Source organism: Monomorium pharaonis, unplaced genomic scaffold (assembly GCF_013373865.1).
Source record: "Monomorium pharaonis isolate MP-MQ-018 unplaced genomic scaffold, ASM1337386v2 scaffold_137, whole genome shotgun sequence".
Taxonomy (NCBI): Eukaryota; Metazoa; Arthropoda; class Insecta; order Hymenoptera; family Formicidae; genus Monomorium; species Monomorium pharaonis.
The window spans coordinates 3,370-25,373 of NW_023415403.1; the positions used below are offsets into that span (position 1 = coordinate 3,370).

At 33.5% G+C, this 22,004-nt stretch overlaps 3 protein-coding genes and 1 long non-coding RNA gene across 4 annotated transcripts; 2 read left to right on the forward strand and 2 right to left on the reverse strand.

The window, feature by feature from the left end:
• The first annotated feature begins 325 nt into the window (after window positions 1-325).
• Window positions 326-2,062, forward strand: LOC118648038 (trihelix transcription factor GT-2-like). Its single transcript, XM_036294237.1, has 5 exons — window positions 326-346; window positions 891-951; window positions 1,359-1,618; window positions 1,710-1,851; window positions 1,938-2,062. Exons 1-5 carry the CDS (start codon window positions 326-328, stop codon window positions 2,060-2,062), a joined length of 609 nt encoding a protein of 202 aa, XP_036150130.1.
• Window positions 2,063-4,515: 2,453 nt separating this feature from the next.
• LOC105828272 (putative nuclease HARBI1) lies at window positions 4,516-5,505 on the reverse strand. Its single transcript, XM_036294235.1, has 3 exons — window positions 5,227-5,505; window positions 4,882-5,149; window positions 4,516-4,797 (listed from the first exon to the last, which is right to left on the reverse strand). The coding sequence occupies exons 1-3, from the start codon at window positions 5,265-5,267 to the stop codon at window positions 4,516-4,518; spliced, it is 591 nt and encodes a 196-aa protein (XP_036150128.1). The 5' UTR covers window positions 5,268-5,505.
• Window positions 5,506-9,450: 3,945 nt separating this feature from the next.
• Window positions 9,451-10,199, reverse strand: LOC118648037. The gene is made up of 2 exons (XR_004965147.1): window positions 10,041-10,199; window positions 9,451-9,961 (listed from the first exon to the last, which is right to left on the reverse strand). It is a non-coding gene; the product is annotated as an uncharacterized LOC118648037 (long non-coding RNA).
• A 3,306-nt stretch (window positions 10,200-13,505) lies between these two features.
• Window positions 13,506-15,188, forward strand: LOC105835210 (clumping factor B). The gene is made up of 2 exons (XM_036294236.1): window positions 13,506-13,526; window positions 14,718-15,188. Exons 1-2 carry the CDS (start codon window positions 13,506-13,508, stop codon window positions 15,186-15,188), a joined length of 492 nt encoding a protein of 163 aa, XP_036150129.1.
• Window positions 15,189-22,004: the final 6,816 nt, after the last annotated feature.

Genomic DNA, 22,004 nt, shown 5'->3' on the forward strand with positions numbered 1-22,004 from the left:
TGTGCACAATCCCACCGGCATCTTCTACGGGTGCGTTCCACTTAACGCTCGCAACGCTCAGATCGATCTTGGTGCTGTTCCACTTATCGCTCGCGGCGCTCAGCGGACGATGTAGTGAGCAATAGGCGATACAAATGAACGCTCACAACGCTCGCGCTAAAGAGGTGGGTCGGCGTGAGCGTGTGACCGTCACTAGTCATCCATATTATTTATTTTCTTAAAGCTGTGTGTTTATTCCAAAGAAGTTTCGTTAAAAATATGGAAAAAGTAACTTTATACTGTCCCGAAAGTGAAAAAATGTATGATGTAATGTTGTCTCCTGATGATGCTCGTCGTGCTGCTTCAGGTAAGATGATAAATATCAATTAGAATCTATTAAAATTATTCAATTACATAACCTTATGTGCCGTTATAAGTAAAATGCCGTTTTAGTTTTTAAGTAGATTAACTATTGCCGACACAAGATGTTCATGTGTAATGTGTATATTTATTATACTAACTGCTTAATATGTGAATTTAGACATTTCAATCCTAGTTTAAATCCTCTTCAGTAAGAAAATATACATGAAATAACAATGGTGCTAATATGGCTCTGTGATTGGCTGGTGGCATCTTAAGACAATACTTAAAATGATATCTTAATATAAGACCCAACTATGAATACCGGCCTAGAATATATTATCGGTTTCAATCTATTCTCTAAAATGTGTAAATTTTATTGTTACATCAAGTTTACATCAAGTTTACTTGTTACCTTCAATTATATTACACATATTTGCCTATAAGAATTAATTTTGAGAAATTTTGTTCTATTTACAGATATTTCTTTGCTACAACTCTTTTAAATGCAGCAATTATAGAACAAAATAAAGAAAATGAGATGATGCAAGATACAATCAATAAAAATTTCAACTATAGATAATGATTTGCCAATAGAAGAATGTGAAGAAGGTAAATTTAAAATGTTATTTATTGTTTAATTACTGGTGCTATTTACTGTTCCAATTGTTATTCAACTTTGAACTATATTTACACAGTTTCTATTGTTATTCAATTTTAACTATTATAATATCATTTTTAGAGGTTAAAGGAAAAGCATTAATAATTTGTTTCAAGTTACCTGTAATTAATAAATATTAATATTTTTACATTAATTATATTTATTAGTTACATTATGTAATTAATAAATGTTAAAATAAAAACTGTTATTATGCATACTAGCAATGATATTCGAAGATTGTATACAAATTTAGGTCAGAATAAGAATATCAGAAAATATAAACTATTAGATGATTAAATCTAATAGTCTTTATAACTTTATTGCATTGATTACATAATTGATAATACATATTTTACAGGTTCCCTATATCGATGGACTGATTCATGTGTTATTCTTTTATTACGGACGTATCAGGAACTAGAAACAAAATTTACTAATGGAAAGATGTCACACAAAAAATGTTGGGAACAGGTGGCTACATTATTAAAGGAAAAGGGATACAATGTAACGGGCCCTCAATGTGCTTCAAAATTAAGAAGTTTGAAAAAAACGTATAAATCGATAAAAGATTACAATGCCAAATCTGGCAACGATCGACGTACCTGGCAACATTTTGAGGTTTAGAATAATTATTTTTTTTACTTAAATTAGTTTGATATATGTTTCTTTATTTAATGTGATACAAGATATATTAAGTTGTGTATTGTAGATCATGGAAGAAATATTTGCAAAAAGAGCTTGGTGCAAACCTGTTGCGCTTGCTTCATCAAGTGGATTATTAATAAAAAATACGTCTTCTACAAGTTCATGTACTAATGATAATTCTTCTGATGATGATATTAGGTCTTCAGGTTAGTTGTGTTTTAATATACTTTAAATATTTTAATTTATAAAAACTGATAATTATTTTTAAAGAGATATATATTCTTTTATTTAGGCAGTACAAAGATTACACGGACATTAATGGCAAAATTGCTAGAAAAAAGACTTTCACAAAAGAGATTCATGAACAGCGAAAACAAAAACGTCATGAAGATAGAATGGTCATGGAAGAAAAACTAATTGATTCACTTTCCAAGTTTCTTAATAAGTGATATGTTTTAATATTTAAAACATATCACTTATTAAAGTAAACCCTTTTTAGTTTTATATTTTTACTTGTGATTAAAAAATCCTAAAAAGAACGTTTTGGAACAGAGCCTTAATAGTTATTTTATTTTTTTACAAACGCAATGTATATTATTACATTTTTAATATTAGTTTATAAAGACAAAGAACAAGTCTTTCAGTTCCTGTATTCTTATAACATTTTAGTTTATATTAACTTTCGATTAGTACCTGATTGACTTTATGAGTATATATTATTATATAGGGGAAGTTGGAGGATATTGATACAGTCATCATATCTCCACATGGAAAATATCTAAGGTCATTTATTCGAGTGAGTCCCAGATGCGCACAGTAATAAACGGATACAGCAAGCTGAGTGAAACGGACACAGTAACAAACGGACACAGACCAAACGGACACAGTAACAAACGGACACAGTGCGAAACGGACACAGTAACAAACGGACACAGACCAAATACGCACAGAGCGAAACGGACACAGACCAAATGCGCACACTGCACATGCGCACAGACCAAATGCATACACGGAAAGTCGCAAACCCATGTGATGCAGTGAATGCTTTGCACGCACACACACACACACACACACACGGGGGGGTGCAAGGGGGCCTTCGGCCCCCCTCCCGCACCCACCCCGTCCAAGTCGCTAACCTATGTGGACTTTACTCTGCTTGCAATGTACATGGATTGCATTTGGTCCGTGCGCACGTGCAGTGTGCGCATGTGCAGTGTGCGCATTTGGTCCGTGTGCATTTGGTCCGTGCGCATTTGGTCTGTGTCCGTTTCGCACTGTGTCCGTTTCGCTCTGTGCGCATTTGGTCTGTGTCCGTTTGTTACTGTGTCCGTTTCGCACTGTGTCCGTTTCGCTCTGTGCGCATTTGGTCTGTGTCCGTTTGTTACTGTGTCCATTTGTTACTGTGTCCGTTTATTACTGTGTCCGTTTGGTCTGTGTCCGTTTGTTACTGTGTCCGTTTTACTCAGCCTGCTGTGTCCGTTTATTACTGTGCGCATCTGGGACGCTCCCATTTATTCACGCATAAATGGATTATAATATTGTTGCGCCGGAACGTCGAAAGACACTCCCGCACTCACACACACACTCGCGTCGAGAAAATCAAAACGTCTATGGAACTCAAAAAGCTTTATTGCAACAGAGAAAGCGCGTGACACGTCCTCCTCGGCAGGAGTCCGACGTTAAACTGTCTACAATATTTGTTTACAAAATATTTCCCGGCAACCAGCCGTTTAATTCATTTATTTAAATAACAAATTCTTCCGGCAACCGGCCGATCGAAAATATCGATCGGTCCGTCAGCTGACTGGCGCTTCAGGGATGTATCGGGCGACACGCGGCACGCAACAATATAATTCATTTATGCATAGATAAATGAATTACAGAGGATTAATATAGTATTAAAAAAACTCTCAGCTTAGATCGATTCGAGACATAGATATTTTCCATAAATTCTTAGATATTTTCCATGCGGAGATATGGTGGCTGTATCAATGTCCTCTAACTCCCATTAAAGAAAGAAAAGGCTGTATGTGCTTAAACGGGAACGCGTGAGATAATAAAATTAGATGGTAAGTTACACAAATATATGAATGTAATATATTGTTCTTACTATGTATAATAAAAAGAAAATTATTTTTACTATGTATAATACAATCAATTTAAATTTAATATTCAAGTTTTTTTGTGTAACATCTAATGTTAGAGGAAAATTAGAGGAAAATTCTCTAAGATAGTATCCAGGGGCTTGATTCTTGAATTCATTCGCAAGAAAACGTATGCGCAAATACCCCCTCTAACAGAAAAGTTGCAAGTTTATTGGTTAAAAGCCATACAATAGCCAATAAATTTTCAACTTTTCTGTAAGAACAGAATTTGCGAATACGTTTCTCTTGCAAATAAATTCAAGAATCGAGCCCCTGATATAAGATAGCAGGATTTCTGCTAAACTAATAAGCCCCATTGAGATTGAGATCCCATCTTATAATATTTCAGATTAGAATTCCATCTCAGAATAGAGACTTTATTTATAATAAAGACTTTATTTATAACTACTTAGAAATACTATTACTATTACTATTATGTATTTAAGTTATAAATTCAAGTATTTTATAAGTTATCATAAATATGATGTCTTTGCAAAGTATTCATAATAATATTTCTTTTATAAACACCGTTTACATTTGGGTGTCTCTCATTGACATGAAAACCTTCCACTCGATCGTCTATAACTACTGGCACTGGTATTACTAGAAGTTCGTCTTCACGTAATATACAAATGTTGTGAATAACGCAACAAGCTACTATGTATTCAGCCATTAAATCAATTCGAGACATAGGCAAGCAATGTAATAAACTACGCATACGGCCTTTTAAAAGTGCAAAACACCTTTCAACAACAACTTTGGCAGACGATTGACGGAAATTAAAATTTTTTGTGCAGCGGTCAAATGTCCGTTATCTTTAAACGGAACCAAGAGGTGTTGATGCAGTTCATACGCAGAATCTCCAACTAAATGACTATCGAAAGGAAATTTGCTGTCATCATTTAAATATTCAGCAACTTCCGATTGTCTAAAGACTCTCTGGTCATGAACTGATCCTGGATGACCCACATAACAATGAGTAATCATTGCCCTGTAATTACATACCACCTACAAGCAATAAAAAAATTAAGAATATAAGCAAAATAAAATTAATACATAACTACTTTTGTAAATATTATAGTAAGAGTCTACCTGAAGTTGAATGGAATGGTATCCTTTTCGATTTATATAATCTATAGAATTTTCTTTAGGTGCTTCAATTTTAATGTGTGTTCCGTCTATAGCGCCAATCGTCCTTAGAAAACCACTATTTTCTTCAAATTTGCGCATTGTAAGTTGAGCTTTATCACCCAAAGGCCAAGAAATATATTGAGGAGCCAGATTGAATAATGCATGTGTGACTCTTCTGACAGCTCTCAACGCTGTAGCCCTTCCCACGTTAAAGCGATCACAAATGGATCTATTAATAAACATAACTATTAACTAAACTTAATTAAGTATTTAAGACATTTAATTAATATGTGAAGAAAATTATACCTGTAGGAATCCATTGTACCCATTTTCCATAGGGCAATCATAAATTGTTGACGAGGTGGAATTGTTTTACAACCTTTTGTTTTTCGAGTAAGAGCATCACTAATTATATTTAAAATATATTCAAATGTTGTGCGCTGCAATCTGTAAAAAAATTTGTACAGAATATATAATAGTTACATTTTTCAATGATTACAATCATAAATGAGGCAAATTATATTTTATTCTAAAAATTGCGTAATAAATATCTTTATAAAGTATCAAAATCTTGTTTTAATATTAAATTTTATATATTTAAAAAATAATTAAAAGTATTTAAAAAATAATATCTAACCTAAGATGACTTTTAAATTCGTAGTCCGTATAGCGCAAAACAACCAATTCTGCGTAGTTTGCAATACGAGGCCGTATAACACGTTTTGTTTTTTCTTGTAATATTTCATATTCTTCATCAAAACTAGAATCACTTTCACTGGTTGAATCATAATTCCTTAATATACGGCACTAATCACAGCTGTAGTCTCCGCCATTTTTATGATACTAAAGATGCTCTTAACTCGTTCCACTTATCGCAATGCTCATGCTAATGGAACGAATGATCGTAACGTTGCGAGAGTGAGCGTTGCGAGCGTTAAGTGGAACGCACCCTACATGGTGCACATTGGATAACGCTAATGTCGACGGTAAGCGTCATTTAAAAAGAAATGTAAGGTTGGTTTTGTAACTTCGTCAAAAGGGTGTTGAAAAATTGTTGAAAAAACATTTTAAGCAATTTCAGCAATTTCAAGAATGATAAACACGTGGAATACAAATGTTTTATTTCATGAACGTTAGTGTTTATTACTGGAGAGTAATCGTACTATAAAACTTTGCTTTAGCAATGTGATTGGATCTGTGGCGGCACGCCACAGCGCGACGCGCGCGCGCGCGCACGCAGCGTCCGCGGCCGGGTCAGCGGCCCCGGCGACCGCGAGTAGTGCGCGCGGCCGCCACTAGGCGAAAGCGCGGCGCCTCAACTCACAAGAAGAAATGTAACATCAGGTTTACATAAGCAGACCACCGACGGAATCAAGCCAAGCTTCACGTATAGAGAGCTCATTAGGGCCTATACTACGCTTGCGATTACTTTTTGGAAGTAGTACCAACGGTGTATCTGACTTTCGGCGCGGGCGAGCTCTCTGGTACGACGAGGAACTCCTCCGGGAGGCAACACAGCCACGCTGCCCCGCTGTCGCCAACTCGGCCACCGCGGTCTTAGGACCAATCCGGTGAGGCCGGACGCCAGGAGCTCTGCGAAGCCACTGGGAGCCCGGGAGTCGCCGACGAAGAAGACCAGCGTTCCGTGGCGGCTAATCCGGATCGCTTTCTCCCCGGAGAAGCCCAGGGATCCCCGTTTCCAGCCCCGAGGTCTTCCGCGCCATCCTCCGGTTCACAGGGCGACACAGACCGCTAGTCGAGGAAAAATCACCAGAGCATCGCAGACCGCAACAACTGGTCCTGCGGTTTCCATTGGCCGGGCCACACAAACCGCAACCGGCCCTCGGGTGATCTCAGACCTGACCACCAGGGGTACGCAGGCCTCCTCCGACGATATTATCGCTGCTTCGCCAGCGTCACCAGAAGCCCCTAAGACTCCACGAGCGCTCCCTCAGACACCTGGGAAGCATATTCCCCGCGCTCTCCTAGAGAAGAAGCGAGCCGTGTTCAGGGAGCTCTTCGGCAGCGACAGCGAATAGAAGCAACCTAGTTTTCTCCGGGCACCTTCGGGTGCCGCCTAATCCTTCCACATCCTATACGGACCCTCTTCCGAGGCTAAGAGTGCTGAGGAAGTCACAACCACCGAGAAGCTACTCCGAGTGACGCCTACTCCCACCAAGTCCAGTACTAACCAACTTCCGGCTACCTCAAGAGATCAATTATACACTTACGCAATAACAAGTGTACATAAAAGATTAAATATATCCGACATGTTTTATTGTTTGTAAAAGGGGGCCTTCTGATTGAACCAAACCTAACCACGTCCCCCATAGATCTTTCTTCACAATAGTACATTGAACTAAATGAAAACCGTAAAATATGCGATTTTTTACGTAAACTTTGAACGCGATTTGTTGTTAGAAAAAGTAAATCTGTGAAAAAATTGATAACAGCATTCAAAAGTGTATACTTTCAACTTTCCAACGCTTGTTTGCTGAGCCCTGTACATTGATTTGTTCACGAGTAACAAGCGATGAAAGTCAAAATGACCATTTTTTATTAAAATCTCAATAACTCAGTCAAAAAAATCGTACAGCAATGAACAATCACTCAAATTAAAGGGAAAAGTTCCCGCTTTAAGAGGAATGTAACAAAAATACTCTATGATTTTTTTTCACGCGAGATGCAATGCAGCAAATTCGCATAAAAAATTTTCATTTTAACGGATCAAGCTTCATCATTGTGCCACGTTGGTAAAAAAAGATAACTAAAATCGCCAAAAAACATTTGAAACAAGAAGTTTCAAGCTTTAAAACGCTTTTTGGATTTTGTTTCTACGATGATTTTTTGTTGAGTTGCAGCAGTTTGAAAATAGCTTAAATTTTCGGTATACAAAAAGTGTTCCCTATTTTTTTTAGTAGTGTGTATATATACTATATATATATATATATATATATATGTGTGTGTGTGTGTGTAACAAAATTTTTATCTTAATACCCATGAATTACTACTAATGTTCTAATTTTAAGGGAAAATCTTGTTATCTTACAGTTTCCATTACACTTCCGAGGAATTGGATCAAAGGTTACATCTGTATAAATTAATATTTGAAGACTATTAATAAACCTACTATTACAAATTGCAACACATATATTGGGATCAAAGAGTAAGTATAACACATACAAATACAAAGTCAGTTTTGATAGTCGGTTTGTATATTTAAAACCATCTTGAGTATAGTCTTAAAATGTCATAAGTCAATCACAGCCATATTAGCATCTTAAAACATTATTTAAGATAGTTTTAAAATAAGAACGTTGGCCTATGTATCTATTTCACATTGCAAATTGCTTTTTTTTTTAAACTCATCTCATATCTCTTTTAATGATTTTCAGTAATTCTAACCCTAGAATGGCTTACTGAGATAATTTTGTTGCCCAACACGAATTTGAAAAGAAATTATTTTTGTGATTTTTTCTAATTTTATTTTGTTTAAATTAATTTTTACATATTTAATGATAATTTTAATATTATTGCGGATTATACCATCGTCTTTACCATAAAAAGACAAAGAAATTCATGTAGCATAATAATAATTCTAGTTCATCTGTTCAATGCAGCACGTTTGGGAACAAATGGAGTACATTTTTAACCCAGTAAAACGTTAATGGTCGAAAAATATAGGTATACTATTCCAGGGCTAATGATAGTTCTCGACAGTTCTTAAACAGTTCTATGTTTTACAATTATTTTTATTAAGAGTTCCAATCATTAATTAATTTTTTAACATTTTTTAATTATTACATCCAGTATGATATTGCAATTAGTGAAAATGTGCTATTCTGATAATTTCCAGCAGTTCTAATGACACATTTTCACTAAATCTCATGGTAGATATAATTCATTAAAACTGCTTAAAAATAAATTAACGGTCGAAACTCTTTATAAAAATAAATGTAAAGCATAAAACTTTTAGAACTGTGGAGAACTATCATTAGAACTGCTAAAAAATCATTTTCACTAATTGTAAGTATCGTGCTGGACCCGGATATAAAAAAATGTTTAAAAATTATTGATGCTGGAATATCAATCTGAAATTTTGTATACGTCTCGAGTAGAACTGTCGGAAACTCTATTAAAAATTGATAATATTCAACGGATTTTGGTTCTTTAAAGGGGAGGGTGTCGTACTAGATCCACAAAATTAACTTGACAATTTTTCAATTTTTACTTTTTTATATGTATAAAAAATGCGAAACTTTTTAATTTTTATCAGAAACTGTAGAACTTAAAAATGTTATTAGAACTCTTAGTATTTAAAATTCATATTTTGAAATTTATAGAATGTCATGCCAGCTTCACAGACCGGCAAGCTATGTATTAAAATATGGTTTATCTTTTTTTATACGTATAATGCTGTCTATAGAGAATGTTTTTTTAAAAATAATTTTTTAATAATTTTATTTTATTGTTAATACTTCTGGAATTCTTTAATACTTAAATTAAAAAATTGTGGATTTAAACAAGTCATACAACATTAAAAAAATATTTTTTTATGTAAAATTTTTATAGCCTTCTTGAATAACCACAATCTCTCTGCATCATGTCTAAGGACATACGGTATTTATCAAAAAGATGAAGGAACCGGTTAATTAATTGTGAATTGCATTGTTATAAAGATTCTTCAATACAATCGATTGTTCGGAACATAGCACTTTCTCCGGTAGATATTGAATCATGTTCTTCATTTGATGAAGAATGTGATATTGAATCACGATCTTCATTTGATAAAGATGACACTCCTACATTGGCAGATATTAGCGATTGTATAAATTAAACAAATTTACGAACAGATTTACAAAAATTAATCATTGAAGAGAACATTTCACATAATACAGCTAACAAATTACCTTTGATTCTAAAAAAACACGGTCATATTGAATTACCTAATATTGTCAGAGTCTTACTTGAAACCCCACGAAATGCGTCCGTTAATTTTAGAGGTGTAGGCTGTGGTTGCTATGTACACTTTTCTTCTGGTCTGGAACGAGTCATAAAAATATATTTCAAATTTTTACAGACTAAGGAAATAAAATTAAATTTAAATATAGGCGGATTACCACTTTGTAAGAGTTCCGGTAGTCAATTTTGGCCGATTTTGGCATCAATTGAAGAAATTGATGTTTACACAATGCCTTTTATTATTGGAGTATATCATGGTATGTGCAAGCCTACTGACGCTATATAAATTTCTAACTGATTTTGTTAATAAATTTATTGTACTTTCTCAACGTGGTATAACTGTTTACAATAAAAGTTTAGAGTTGTTATTAATGCAATTGTATGTGACGCTTCGACTGAATCATTCATTACTTATATGAAAAGTCAGTGTGGATATTTTTCTTGTTCTAAATGTATACAAGAAGGTGACTTTGTAAAAAATAAAGTAACTTTTCCCGAAATTGATTGTACTTTACGTACAAACAATACATTTAGAAATCGAATTCAAATTGAACATAGTTTAGGAACATAATTTTATATTGGAAAAATTATTAATTGATATGATTTCACAAATTCCATTGGATTACATGCATTTAATTTGCTTAGGTATTATGAAAGATTGCTGCGATTTTGAATTAAAGGGAATAGAAATATTAGATTGACAGCAGAAGATATAAATTCTGTTTCGTTTCGTCTAAAAGTAATTAGGTCCTGTATTTCAGCAGAATTTTCAAGAAAACCAAGAAGTTTACATGAACTTGAGAGATGGAAAGCTACAGAGTTCCGACAATTCTTGTTATATACTGGAATTGTTATAATGAAGTCAATAATGTGACCAATATATTATGATTATTTTGTTTGTCTTACTGTTGCTATAACGAGATTTCTATAGGATTAAGTAACCCACAGTTATGTATATTGTTTAATGCTTATGCTAATTCGTTATTGGTATGGTTTGTTTCAAATTATGGAAAGATTTATGGTGACGAATATTTGTCATACAACATTCATAATCTCATTCATTTGGCCAACTATGTAAAAACCTTTGGTTATTTAGACAATTTTAGCTGTTTTAAATTCGAAAATCATATGCAAAAGGTTAAAAGAAAACCATTAGAATTATCAAATCGTATGTTTGAAGAATTGCAATTACCAATTCAACCCAGTGAGAAATCTAATATCGAAACGATGCCAAAACGACGTCTTGGACGTCGCAATTAGCTCGATAGTGCTAGCAGAGGTAAAAAAACTCGACGTTTGTTTGAATTTCGACTTATTTTTGAGTTGCCTTAAATAACATGACATGAATGATAAATAGCCACTCCTGTTATTGTTTTGTTCAATTTTACTGTTATAACTCGGTGACATTCTCGTTATTGGTAAAATCTTGATTCGAGATCGAAATGATATCAATATGATACTTTCGATCCGATGTCGAAATAACTCATCGATTCGACATCAATTTGACATCGATTTGATGAGTCATTTCTTACTGGGATTGGTGGCAACTAAAACATTTTATTAAACTTGCGATACATTGTTTTTGTGATCAAGAAACAATACTAATTCACATGCAATTTAACATGAACACATACATTACGTGTGTCACGGACTTTATATCTTTTTTATTTTGCGGTTATAATTTTTAAAATATAATTTTTGTATCGAACTTTAATTGCCCTAGTAAAAATGTTTCTCACAAGTTTTCTACAAATTAAAACACTTTAGAAATACTGAGAAAGTGTAACATCTTTTCTCAGTATTTTTCATATATGTAAAATATGAAATATTCTAAGATAAATAATTTGAGAAATTTTTTAAAAAAGTTATACACAAATTATATTTAAAAAATTATACTTAAAAAATTATACAGAAACTCTGAATAATTCTGATATTTACAAAAAAATTATATAAAAATTTCCACAAAAAATTGTTAATCTTGGTAAAAAGTGTTCTCATAATTTTTCATTATTTTTAAGCATTTCTATATAATTTTATCATTTTTTGGAAAATTTTTCAGATTTTTTATAATATTTTATAATTTAGATAATAAAAAATTCAAAGAAAAAATATAGATTTTCTCAAACATTTTTGAAGTCTTTTAATTCGTATTAAATAAATCTGATAAAAATTTAAATTTTATCAGGGTGATATATATTTAGATATATCAATACTGTAATTGACGATATATGTATATCGATTCTGTGGAGTTATATGACGTCCGCGGGCTATACCTCTAACCTCTAACTTAACCTAACATTATAGTGGCACACGATTAAGCAAGTAATAAATTTTATCACAGGCTGATATATATTTTTAAATATATCGATATTGCGATTGACGATACATATCAATACGGTATATTGGTATACCCAGCTAGCCAGGCCTGTTAAAATCACATATCGTGAAAGCTTTACAGCAAGAATTGTTTCAATTTTGACAACAATTTTATGACAAGTAATTGTTTGTTGCTTTGTTTTCTAAAAGTTTCGAGCAAATTTACGGCAAAAGTTTTCATCACACGATGCTGCAAATAACAGAGAAAGACTTGTACATAAATATTACGTATAGAAATTACAAGATTTGTTCCGACACGATAAAATGCAAAATTTAAGCAAATAACAGAGCAAACCTTGCTACACGACATGACAAAAAATTTATAGCAGAAACAGGAAATCTTGTTAAGCACAGAATAACGGCAAATTAGTAGCAAGAACAAAATAAAACTTGCCCAGCATACTTTCGCAACAAAATTGCGACAAGGTGTGTCCGTAAACAGCTTAGTTTTTGTTGGCAAGGCTTGTCGCAAATAGTATGACGCACATTTTATGCAAATAACAGGGTTGCATTATCGGGTTTTAAACTTTATTTCTGACTTTACTATCTATCTCGAGATGGCGCATTTCTCGTGAAAAAGATTTACCTACTGGATTAATAAAAGGGGCTCGTTGAGAACAGAGAACCAAGTACGATTGCACCATTTACATTTGATATTGGACTAATCAGTCTAATATTTCAGTCTAATAATCATTTTTGTTGATCTAAATTTCGACAATATTTGTCCTGTTCTTGCCACAAATTTGCTATCATATTGTGCATAGCAAGGTTTGCCTTGTTTTTGCCACAAATTTGCTATCATGCTATGTACAGCAAGCTTTACTCTATTCTTGCCACAAATTTGCTATCATATTGTGTACAGCAAGGTTTGCCTTGTTCTTGCTGCAAATTTGTTGTTATGCTTTACTAGTAAATTTTACCCTGTTATTTGCATAAAATATGCGTCATACTATTTACAACAAGCCTTGCCAGCAAAAGTTAAGCTTAATGCGGACACACCTTGTCGTAATTTTGTTGCAAAGGTTTGCTCGAGTTTGCGGCAAACTTCGCGCAAAGTTTGCATCATTTTGCTAGCTGGGTATATATATATTATATATCGATTCTGTTGGGCTATATCAAATCCGTGGACTATATCTCTAACTTAACCTAACACCAGTTGCGGCATACGATTTACCAAGTAATTCAAACTTCAATAATTTTATTGTCCTCACTTTTGGCCTTCGCACATTGGTTTTTATCTTTTGGCAATGGACAACGAAGATAAACCAGTAAGTAACATATAAAAAAATATTATTTTATTATTATAGTAAAAAATATCTTTTGTACTTGCATAAGAATACAAATTCAGACAGCATCTTAAGTCCTAAAATTCTAGCATCTATTATTGTCCTAAAAAAATTAAAAATCTTAACCGTTTTTATATTATATAAATTCTTATTATATAGGTATATATTTGTTATATCCCACACAGCACACTTTATCCTGAGGATATCCCCAGGTTATCGAGATATCCAATTGGACATATTGCAATCCCATGAATGTCCTACGGTTATTACTATATCCCTCGGATATCTAATGGATATTGCGATATTCTGTGCTGTGTAGGATTTTACAGGGGTTTTGAGTAAGTTAATATACTTTTCGCAATACATACACAAAAACGCAATTATACATGTTTGTCGAGCTTGCTAAATCGTGATTTCCGTGCATTAATTACGAAAAATACGGTTTGTATCTTGTGCGATATAACTTTTTCACTCATGTAAAGCCAAATTTTACACACTGTATTATTTTAAACTGAATTAAGTTAGAGTTAATAACTTAAAATTAATTTAACTATGTTAAAAATTACATGAATAAAAGACTAACTCTCTTAAAAGTTGCGTGAAGATTAAATTAATTTAAGTTAAATTAAAAGTTAACTTAGAAAAGCATTATTATATTAAATTAGAATATTATAATTTCTTAAAGTTAGATTATTACTGTAAATAACAAAATAGTTAAAACATCAAATAAATTTAATATTTTATTTAAAAACTAAGTTTACATAACAACAAAAAATATTGTTTTTTGTATGTAGTGAATTTTCTTTTACAATTTTTTTCTTTTATTGGTAAGTTTTTACCTTGGGAAAAAGTTAATAAGTTAAAGTTTATGTGTTTCAAAAATAACTAGTTGAAACTTATAATTAATTCTTTTAAAAGAGTAATTAAGTTAAATTAAAATTATATTTAGAAATTTGAAAAACACTTAAAATGATATGAATTGTCTGGAAACTTCTACTTTTATTTTATTATTTTATATGCAACCTCTTACATTTCAATTTTTCGATATTAGTACAATTAATTATTTACCTGGTCTTATTGCTTATTTCTTATCTTATTTGCTTGTTAGTCTTAAAAATACTTTGTTTGTATTGAGAAATATTCTTCCAATTTTTATTTTTATTTGTCTTCAAGATTCAGTATTTTAAGAGAAAGCTTGAGAGGAAGGTCAACAGAGCAGAGAATAAAAGAGCCAGACTTGAAAATATTTCTTCGATTCTTCGTAAATCTTTCATTGATTCATTAGAAGATTCCAATTCAGATGAGAGTCAAAGTGGTGATAGCACTACTCAAGAAGTTAGAATGCAAGAAAATTGCAATGAAGATGAAAATAATGATAGTCACAATAATTTTAATGATGATAACAATCATTCGAGTGATGATGTTGAGATTAATGATAATGATAGTGATGATAGTAATGATAGTAGTGCTGGTGATGAGCACGATATAAGTGATGACTCGGAATTTAATGAATCTGCAAATTCTGATATAGATCCTGACAATCAAATAGAAATTAATTTTGAAAATAATGAAGAAAGGGAAGCATATTTCATTAGTGTTGCGTACTTGGGCCTTATTAGAGAGTGGCTTGTTCTTCATGCGTAAACTTGACTTGCTGCTATCAAAATTGAAACCATTATTTCCTACTATTCCTTTGTCATATAAGACATTGCTTGACACTCCTCGAAGCATTCAAACAATACCAATTAATGGAGGTCAACTTTGGTATAAAAGTATTATTGCAAATTTAGATTCCATGAATCTTGATAATTATCTAAAAATTCATGGAAGAATTATTATTGATGTAATGCAGATGGGCTTCCTCTTTTTAAAAGTTCTCGAAAACACTTCTGGCCTCTTCTTGGTAGACTTGTTGGTACTAATAATCAACCTTTTGTTATTTCATTGACTTTGTTTGAAACTGCTGTTGTTCCCGAGCTACATACTTTTTTACACTCCTTGTTCAAGAAGTTTATTATTTGCAAGAAAATGGATATATATACAATGGTCAGAGATATAAATTTTGTATAAAGAACTTCATCTGTGACGCTCCTGCTCGTTCTTTCATGAAAGGGATTGTGGAACATGGTTCATACTTTGCTTGTGAAAAGTGTACAGTAGAAGGTGAATGGGTAGATAATAGAATGACGTATCCCGACCTTAATAAACCTCTTAGAACAGACGAATCATTTACCAATCGGGACCAGCCAAATCACCATCGGTATAATGATCAATCTCCACTTGAAGAACTTGGAATTAATATGGTATCGCAAGTTCCACTCGACGGAATGCATTTGATCTATCTAAGTGTGTTCAGAAGATTACTATTGGCCTGGCAAAAGTGGAACGGACCATGGAAGTTACATACAAGCATTGTGGCAAAAATATCTGCTGAATTGTTATTAGGAAAAACTACTTGTCCACAAGATTTTAATCGAAAACCTAGAAGTTTCAACGAACTGAAGTATTACAAAGCCACAGAGTTTAGGAGATTACTACTTTATGATGGAATAGTAGTGCTGAAAGATTATTTAAATGAGAACATTTACAAGCGTTTTTTATTGCTTCATTGCGCTATTTTTATTCTTTCAAGTCCATCTCTTGTTCAGACCTTTTGTCATTCGGCTGAAGAATTGTTAAAAATATTTATATCTCACTCTATTGAAATTTACGGTCAGAAATTTGTTGTTTATAATGTTCATAGTCTGGTTCACTTAGTTCAAGAATGCTATGTTCATGGAGATCTTAAAAGTTTTAGTGCTTTTGAATTTGAAAACAAGCTAAAGTCTCTCAAAGCATCTCTTAAGTCTGGCTACAAACCATTACAACAAGCTGCATTTCGCGATATAGAAAGCAGTGAGAATATTGAAATTATTATAGATAGAAAGGATAATCAAGTTAAGCTTTCAATGGCACATTTTTATGCTAATGAAGTTCTGAATGGCCAACAGTATCGACGAATTATCATTAACAATGTTGTACTTCAATTAAACGGAAAGGATTCATGTGTTATGATGAATACTGGAGAAATTATTACAATTACAAATATAGTACAAAGAGAGGACGAAGTGCTTCTGATTGGTCATGCATTTCTTAGAACTGAAGATTTTTATCAATATCCTATTTCTTCATCTGTTCTAGGAATTTTTAAAGTATCTCATAAGAATGAACAAAAAAGAATTTTTCCTCTAAGTAATATAAAGTCAAAGTGTTGGCTGATTCCATATAAAAAATCTTATATCTGTATTCCTCTATTGCATACTAATCCTCTTTTTACTTAATGACACACACGCACACACACACACACACACACACACACACACACACACACACACGCACGCACGCACGCACGCACGCACGCACGCACGCACGCACGCACGCACACACACACACACACACACACACACACACACACACACACACACACACACATGTCCTCCTCTGTGTCAGCGCTTAGCAAAGTAAAAGAATGCAACCTCATTTATGTAGCATTAAACCATGATGCCTCTTTTCTTCTGATGTACTGACAATAATAAAATAATAAGTTTATGCAAATGGGATTATTATATTTGCCATCTTGTCCTATCTGTACCATCCTGTCACTAAGATGCGATCAACACGTGGAAAATCAGATGGAAATTACATGTAAATTCCTCATTGTGCCCTTATTTTTGCAAATGTTATCTTTATCATCTTTGATCATTTTATTATCTTTGTGATGTTCTCGATTGTAATACTTTTCTTCTCTTTACAGTTTGTTGTGTTTAAATTTTCTCACAATAATGATGATGGCAATAGTGACGGTGATGAAATTCTGTATGATGTTGGTCTGAACAAATGGATGAAATGTTGTGATAAAAATATGAATGGAATTATAAAATGTCCTCCCAAAACTGTGAATGCAGGGCTCTTAGCACGTAAGGAGAAAAGCTCAGAGCACGATTGGAAAGAATTCCCCATTCATATCAAGGGATATTATGGTTAATTTCGATTTCTTTTGTTTCTTTTAAAAATATTATAGTATATTTGTTAAGCAATTTAGTAGTTATATAAAGAAAAATTAATTAATAAAAAAAATAATTTGTCTTAGAAGGTACAAAGACTTATGGATTTTTGGTCAGCCATAGACTCTGAGAAGGATAATATCAATGTATTTAAGGCGGCGTAGCATTAGTTATAAAGATCTTTGTTTTCTTTTTTTTTTAGAAGGTCATATTTAACGTTGTTGTACAGATTTTTAGTCATTACGGAATATATACTAGTGTCTTTTAGCTACTAAAATGTTTAGGTTTAGGTTGTAAATTTGTAATTACTAAATTCTATTTTATGGAATTACAGTCTTGCATATTCCCCGTGCACATTTTTGAATGCTTGGCTCTTAATAGGCCCGCTTTTACAAGTTTTTTAAATTATTAAACTTCTATTATAGATACCTATCTGAAGACCTGTCAGGCATGCAAAAAGTATATTAAAGATTCTAACTATGAATCCGATGTGGAATTAGGACGAGGATTACGGAAAAAGAGAAGAGCAGCAAGATTAGACTCAGAATCAGACTCAGAATTAGACTCAGAATCTGATGATGGAAAGAAGAACAAAAAAATAATGAAATATAAGCTTAAAGAGAAAATACCTTCACCTCCTCAGGTGCAATTATCCGATTGCTATGTTCGTTCACCATGTAAAGAATCACAGAATTATTCAAAATATTCAATATCTGAGGAGCTTCTTAAGAAAACGCAAGTTAACACTGTATTGCAAGAAAATAGTGAAAAAGAATCGTCCTATACTTATGAATTCTCCTGTGAAGAAAATAACATCTCTATTGAGACAGCTTCTGATTCAGGTTTATCTGATAGAAATTCTGAACTTCTTCGGAAATTGGAACAAGCAAAAATTCTAAAAAAGCAGTCATCTGGTAAGAGGAAAACCATGCTGGATAAAAAGAGTCATTTCTCACATGATAGAGATGGAGAACACCAGAGAGAGTATTGTGAATCAAATAATGAACAGAGTGAGTCTGTCCTAGATTATGGAACACCTCATTCGAGTTCACACAAAGGTTTGCAAGAAGAGAAAAAGAAAAAAGATTATAGACTAACACTGCAAAGCAAGGAGGGATTCCCAAAAGAGAGTTCTTCGACGGAGGCAAATAAAATCAGCTCTTGTATTAGAAGCTATATAACTATATCTGTAAAACAAACTAGCACGGAATATTCGTCAAATTCTAGATATACTGTGCCATGTCCTAGCTCGACTGATACTGTGTGTAGCAAAGCCTCTGCATCTGTACGAAGATGCAATCAAGTACAAAGGAAAGACAGTTATTGTCGACATCTCAATTTTAGTAAGTTTTTTTATTATTTCCCGCCTTTTTCTCACAAGAATATATTATTTCTATCGGTTTATTAATGTAATAATTTTTATTTTTTAGATTCTGCAGATACAGAATATTCTTCATCAAAGGAAGATTCTATTTTAGACAATTCAGCATACTCTGTCTGCAGAGGTGGATTTTTTATCTAATCTATGAAATTTAACTTCTTTTCTAATTTTTTTACAATTAATTTATATTATCTCCTGCAGAGCTAACCTTTATAAAAACAACCATCTTAGAATGCAAGAAAAAAATCAGAAGAGTGAGCAGTAAGCTTGATATATCTATTATGAACCAAGAGAATCTATGGGGAGCGTCCCAGATGCGCACAGTAATAAACGGACACAGCAAGCTGAGTGAAACGGACACAGTAACAAACGGACACAGACCAAACGGACACAGACCAAACGGACACAGTAATAAACGGACACAGTGCGAAATGGACACAGTAACAAACGGACACAGTGCGAAACGGACACAGTAACAAACGGACACAGACCAAATGCGCACAGAGCAAAACGGACACAGTGCGAAACGGACACAGACCAAATGCGCACAGTGCGAAACGGACACAGACCAATACAACGGTCAATACAACTCTAAGTTTTCTTTCATGACGATAGAAAACTTAGAGTTTCTTCTATCTTTAATTGCATTATTAATTACGATAGATTTTCAGTGATTTATTTAAAATAGAAACACGAGAATCTAGTTGATTTCTATTTTATAATCCATCTCTAAATCAAAAAGAACAAATTTAAAGAAATGATATTATTTTCTATCGTTCTCGCATTTTCTGTTAGAAAAGTTTGTTCCATTGTTGCATCATTTTGATTAAATATGAAGAAATATTTATGAATATATCGTGTAAGAGAAAAAAGATAACGATGAGAGAACTCGATGTAGCAAATATTATAATAGACGAAAAAAAAAACTATCAATTTGAGAATCAATCGTGAATTTACGATAATGATTTTACGAATGAATTTACGAATTTTTATCAATGTTTTCATCAAGGATTTAACAGTACGATACAATTCGATAAGAAACAAAGTTCGAGTTGTATGATACTGTAAATAAGATATTTAAGAAAAAGAAAGAATATATCGTCAATGTACCGAAAACTATCATTAATTTACTATATTCACAATTACGATAGAAATTACATTATTTGAAGATTCCATAAGTTTCCATCGCTTTCTCTCTTTCGACTTTCTCAATCACAGAAGTTTATTACGGTTTTAATTTGTCCCTATCTTTGCTAAATAATTTTGTCAAGTAATTGCGAATGTGCGTAACGACGCGAGTCTAGGCGCGGTGCGGTGGGAGGCGAAGCACAGGCAGCGGCGCCGCTTCTCCTCCTTCTCCCCGCTGCCGGCAGCCAATGCTTCACACGGTGGGCCGCGCTACGGCTCGAGCGGCTCGGCTCTTCCTACGGCGCGCCGCGGCGCGCTCTCATTCGCACAATTAAAAAAATTGATATCTCGATTATTTGTAGACCTAACCCAAGAAAATATTGGACCTGTATGTTCATCTCGATCCCTTCTACCTTTTTACGAGTGGTGGTCCACATGCGTTGGGACACCCTGTATATATATAATATATATACATATATATATATATATATATATATATATATATATACATATATATATATATATATATATATATATATATATATATAAAATGACATTAAATTGAATAATCCACAACTTACTTGTGGTCCTACGGAACCGCGCACCGAAATTAAATTATTCAATGGTATATACGTTTAATTTTGTTGTGGGAGTAATGGTACTGTAATACTATTGGCAAATGTGACACCTGCAATTAGTGTCTTGTCTACGTATACGAACTGTAAAATTTAAAAAATTATTATTAAATCTATACACTTTACCGCACATAAAACTTCACTTATACTATCACTTATCACTTATACTTACACCTTCTACTGGATATACAATCTGTACAGTATGCATCTTGGAATATATTTTAATAATTAGGTTTCACTTTCTGAAAAACTTTCCGACGACTGAGCTGCGATCTCAAACGCTTGATCTTTTTGGTCTAATAGTTGCTCTAACAAGGGGACCTTACGGGTCATGGGTCATCGATTTTTTTCATACTTATAAGATTTAAAGATCAGTACCCGGACATCAATTTCCTAAAGCAGTACGATGCGCTTCTCAAAAATACCCGAGAAAATCGATTTTGAAGATTTCCGATATCTTTAAGTACAGAAAATTTTGACCTATCGTCAGAGCCGCTCGTAGCCGAGCGCACAGAGCTCTAGTTTAGTAAGCGCAAAGTCGCTGATTTGATTCTCACTCTGCCCCCAATTTTTTTTTTTTTTAATAAGTCAATGGAGTTTTTTTTAAATCCTATATCTTAACAGTAGTTAATCTATGCGGGTTTCACGATCGGGTCGACTGAGGGGAATGGGGGGTGAAGGCAAATCAAATGGGAAATGAGGGGGGGAAAGTGGTGGGGGGCCGAGAAAAAGTCGCGCCGAGAGAAATAGCATACGGTCACATCCGGGTGCTTTGAGGGGTTCGGGGGGGGGGGAATGTAAAAAGGGTGTGAAACGAGGGGGGTGTAGGAGTGGGGGTAAGTGCGCCGGTCGAGAAGGGTGTCTGCGGGTGAGACCGTACGGTCGGAAACGTAAGTGGGGTAAGGTCGCCGGCGTAAATAGGAAGTGAATATGAGTTTTGTCGAGGAGATCATGGGGAACGCGCCTTTTGTTTTTGGCGCTTATTTCCTCGTTGTTTGTTGTATATTATAACGCAAAATGGAGCGTATAAACAATACAGCGATCTGTATTGTTTGGAGGCTGTGAAAAGACGTTCGTTAACGTGAATAAATGTCTATTAGTATATACATATATATATAATTGTATGTTATTGATAAGTATAATAGAAATAAAATAATAGCTCTAATACGTCGTTGCGTAATTTTTTTTTTTACGGCGGCGTAGAGCGATCTATATATATTTAATCGACGATGCGTAATCTGAGCGGAAGGAGGCATTTATCGAGAAATCGTGC

Coding starts and splice junctions, on each gene's coding strand:
- LOC105828272 (XM_036294235.1), bottom strand. CDS start 5,267: ATGATTGCCCTATGGAAAATGGGTACAATGGATTCCTACAG. Junction 5,150..5,226: donor GGTACAATGGATTCCTACAG/GTATAATTTTCT, acceptor GTTTATTAATAG/ATCCATTTGTGATCGCTTTA. Junction 4,798..4,881: donor ACCATTCCATTCAACTTCAG/GTAGACTCTTAC, acceptor TATTGCTTGTAG/GTGGTATGTAATTACAGGGC.
- LOC118648038 (XM_036294237.1), top strand. CDS start 326: ATGCTCGTCGTGCTGCTTCAG. Junction 347..890: donor TGCTCGTCGTGCTGCTTCAG/GTAAGATGATAA, acceptor AGATGATGCAAG/ATACAATCAATAAAAATTTC. Junction 952..1,358: donor AATAGAAGAATGTGAAGAAG/GTAAATTTAAAA, acceptor CATATTTTACAG/GTTCCCTATATCGATGGACT.
- LOC105835210 (XM_036294236.1), top strand. CDS start 13,506: ATGGACAACGAAGATAAACCA. Junction 13,527..14,717: donor TGGACAACGAAGATAAACCA/GTAAGTAACATA, acceptor TTTGTCTTCAAG/ATTCAGTATTTTAAGAGAAA.